Below are 3,836 nucleotides of genomic sequence, written 5' to 3' on the forward strand. Positions count from 1 at the left end.
AAATACTACATAGGCCTAGTATAGCGTTGCGTAGGCCTTGCAAGAGAAATTTGTATTGATGAAGTGGGCTCCTTCTGCTCCTATAATTCTCTCCTCCCCTGTAGTAAATTTGACAAGGATTGTCCAACAAAATGTGTGGCTTCTAATTCCCGGCACTAACTCTCCAAGAGATTGCACAACTTCTCGTTCTGCATCCTAGCCAAGCTCATAAAATTTGTGGCACATGTGCTATGCCTCTCTCTACCTCCACAAGACAATGGTGATGACTTCCTAAGGTGGCACTCGTAGTCCACCGAAGAAAGGGTGAGTTTCCTCCTTGGGAAACGTTGGTGCTCAACAACACTTTGTGACTCAGTTGAACAACTTGAACAACAATAAAAATTTTCAAATGATCAAAAGCCCCAATTGATGTTGCATTCCCCTATTTATAATTGCTACTCCCTTCCTTCATGTGGGCCCCTTCACTAGACAATTCAAACTCTTTCCTTAGTCACACAAATTTCTTAATCAAGGGGGTGCGTTTTGATGGAAAAGTGGCCCCACATTCCACTAGGGGAATAATACTAGTGGAATAATTTCGACCCCTTATCCTAAGTGCTTTCCTCCCAAACTGCCTTAGACCCAAAATTGACAAAAATGACAAAATTGTGATTTTATTAGTAAAATATTTAAGAAGGCACATTACATTTTTAAACTTTAAGTTGGATGCATATTGTAAATTGAATAAAAGAACATGAAGGTATATAGTATTTTCGTAGGTGGTATTGAATTTATGCATTGGCCAAAGGTTGTGTGTGCTAAGGTGGTATGAAGCACATTATGATATTCGGTATTATTATAAGTTGGTTTTCTATGTGGTAATTCGTTTGACATAAGCTTACGATGGTTTGTATGTCAGATGATACACGTGTCTTTTCAAAAATATGTGTGTATGATGGTCTGTATGTGGATGATACACGTTTCCTTTCAAATTGGAGGATATATATATTTATTTATAAAGATGTAATTGTTACCCAAAAAGCTTTATCATTAATTGCAAAGTCAACCACAATTTTTCGTACAGAATATTAAATGCATCATAGAATCCGATTTGATGTTACATTTGGTTTTAAGTTTAATTTCTATACGTCATATCTATGTCGTGCCTCCCATGGAGAAATTCACGGGGCTTCAAACCCAGACTTGGATATCCAAATTCACAGAACCATTATGTTTATCTATTAATTTAATTCGGGTACTTAGGTATCAAATTTTCTGCTGTCATCTTTCATTACATATATAATTTAGGTTTACCATGTGTCCAAGCCACCCGGAGGAAGAGCGAACCGCACGGTAGACATGGCTGACGGTTTCATTAACGCCACCTGTATTGTCCCGGTCGTCTAGACTCTTATAAATCCACTGCCACACATGCATTGGAACCCACATCTCATTACGTGCACAGAGAGCCTTCAAATTCATCAAAGAGTGAGGGCCTTTCAGTCATAATGAGTAGCTGCATCTCCATGACTTCTAAAATTCAATGGGAGACAACAAAAGTTATTTTCCCAGATGGCAGTCTAACAGAATTTGGGGAGCAGATCAAAGCGGAAGAGATTATTCTACAAAATCCAGACCACTTCCTCTGCGATTCGGATTCTCTGTACATTGATCGTTACATAGCGGCTGTTAATCCAGAGGAGGAATTGGAGATGGGGCAGCTCTATTTTCTCCTTCCACTGCGTAAACTCCAATACGTCCTATCTGTGTCCGACATGGCTGCGATGCTGCACAGAGCTAATTCGGCCATAAGTTCCACAGGCTGCCAATGTAATTGGAAAATCCCTAGTCCCCACCCAAAAGAAAAGGGCGACAGGGTTGCAGGAGGATCAAGGCCCCTGTGTTCTGTTAGGGAGAAAGCATTCAGAATAAGGAGACTTGAAACAATCCATGAAACATTAACGTCCTCCTCATGAGCATTAACAGATGTAGTTGTGTTTTTGTAAAGCTGTGAAGTGGGTTTGTCTTCACTGAAATATGATCGATCTCTCATGCCCACTCATCTGTTTCACATTTGGCTTTTAATTTCTTCTAAACCGTAGTAGCAAGATTCCAACATTATATTGACATTCGTTGTATGAAAATGTATATTTGGTTCTGGACCTTTGAAATTCAAGTGAATTTTGGGAATACTTTCTACACATTCTAAGGAAAAATAAAATAAAGTACATATTTACGAGATGGATATGTTATGAATATGTTGTTTATTGAATTTTGGGAATACTTTCTCCACATTATAAGGAAAAATAAAATAAAGTGCATATTTAGGAGATGGATATGTTATGAATATGTTGTTTATTGAGTGGTTATACAACATAGTAATGCTTAAAATATATTTAAAATATTTATATAATCACATAAATCACCAAACTAAATACGACGAGACTTAATACCATGAATATACAACGTAGTAATTCTTAAAATATATTAAAAATATTTATAAAATCACATAAATGTAATGGAGGTAGATGTAATAGCATGAATATAAAACATAGCAATTTTTAAAATATATTAAAAATATTTGTATAATGTCATAAATGTAATTGAGGTATGGTGATTGGAATATATGTTAAATATGGTTTCTTATTAATTATAGTCGTGTTATTGATATATTTATTAATATTTAACTTTTTCATATGTAATCATAATAAATTATAGATGATTATTAGTGATGATAAATGATTTGCAGAGTATAAAGATTTAAAAATGTATTATGAATTATAGTTGAGATAGTATATTTATATAACTATATAAATTAAATAGTTTGTAAATCGTAATAGATCAATGCATAATAAGAATCAAACCACTTGTTTCATGATACATCTCACATTTTTAAAATTAAAAAGTAACAAATATTAACTAAACTATAACTTTATTTGAAATTATATATATATATATATATATATATTCCAGCTCACCATGGATATGGCTTATCAATACAACATGTTCAAAAAACTATAATTTATTTCATATGATAATTGTTTCGGATGACATATTTCTTTTTTAATTAATCAATTTAGCTAAAAGAGAAGAAATGAAATATCTCAACCTTTGATTATGAATACTATTAACAATATTCCAAAATATTCTATGGAGGTTAAATCCTTACCATCGACCTAATAATTATTGTTAATTAAATGAAATTTCTCGAAGTCATATTCCAAAATAAACATGTTATGGGGGTAATTATGATCCAATATTGTTAATTAGTTGACTTAGGAAAGTGAGGGTAGGTGTGTGTTTATTACAAATAAAAATTAACACCACCTCCACTTTAATACCAACTTTATCTGTGAGAGTTCTAGATGAGGGATTAAGGTGTCTATAAGTTATAGTCTATGTATAACAACTAAGAACATGTTTTTTCTTATTATAGGTCATTGAAGGGGATACAACATGTTCAAAAAACCATAATTTATTTCATATGATAATTGTTTCAGGTGACATATTAATGTTTTAATTAATCAATTTAGCTAAAAGAGAAGAAATGAAATAACTACTTTTGAGATACATTTCAACCTTTGATTATGAATAATATTAACAATATTCCAAAATATTATATGGAGGTTAAATCTTTACCATCGACCTAATAATTATGGTTAATTAAATGAAATTTCTAGAAGTCTTATTCCAAAATCAACATGTTATGGGGGTAATTATGATCCAATATTGTTAATTAGTTGACTTAGGAAGGTGGGGGTAGGTGTGTGTTTATTACAAATAATAATCAACACCACCTCCACTTTAATACCAATTTTATCTGTGAGAGTTCTAGTTGAGGGATTAAGGTGTGTATA

At 32.8% G+C, this 3,836-nt stretch overlaps 1 protein-coding gene across 1 annotated transcript; it reads left to right on the forward strand.

The window, feature by feature from the left end:
* The first annotated feature begins 1,487 nt into the window (after positions 1–1,487).
* On the forward strand, positions 1,488–1,955 carry LOC149138288 (uncharacterized). The gene has a single exon (XM_089450316.1). The coding sequence runs from the start codon at positions 1,488–1,490 to the stop codon at positions 1,953–1,955; it is 468 nt and encodes a 155-aa protein (XP_089306442.1).
* The last annotated feature ends 1,881 nt before the right edge of the window (positions 1,956–3,836 follow it).

Source organism: Pinus tabuliformis, chromosome X (assembly GCF_031772625.1).
Source record: "Pinus tabuliformis cultivar Carrire ecotype Pingquan chromosome X, CPIR1, whole genome shotgun sequence".
Taxonomy (NCBI): Eukaryota; Viridiplantae; Streptophyta; class Pinopsida; order Pinales; family Pinaceae; genus Pinus; species Pinus tabuliformis.

Excerpts from the sequence above, each read along its gene's own strand:
- LOC149138288 (XM_089450316.1), top strand. The coding sequence starts at position 1,488 with ATGAGTAGCTGCATCTCCATGACTTCTAAAATTCAATGGGAGACAACA.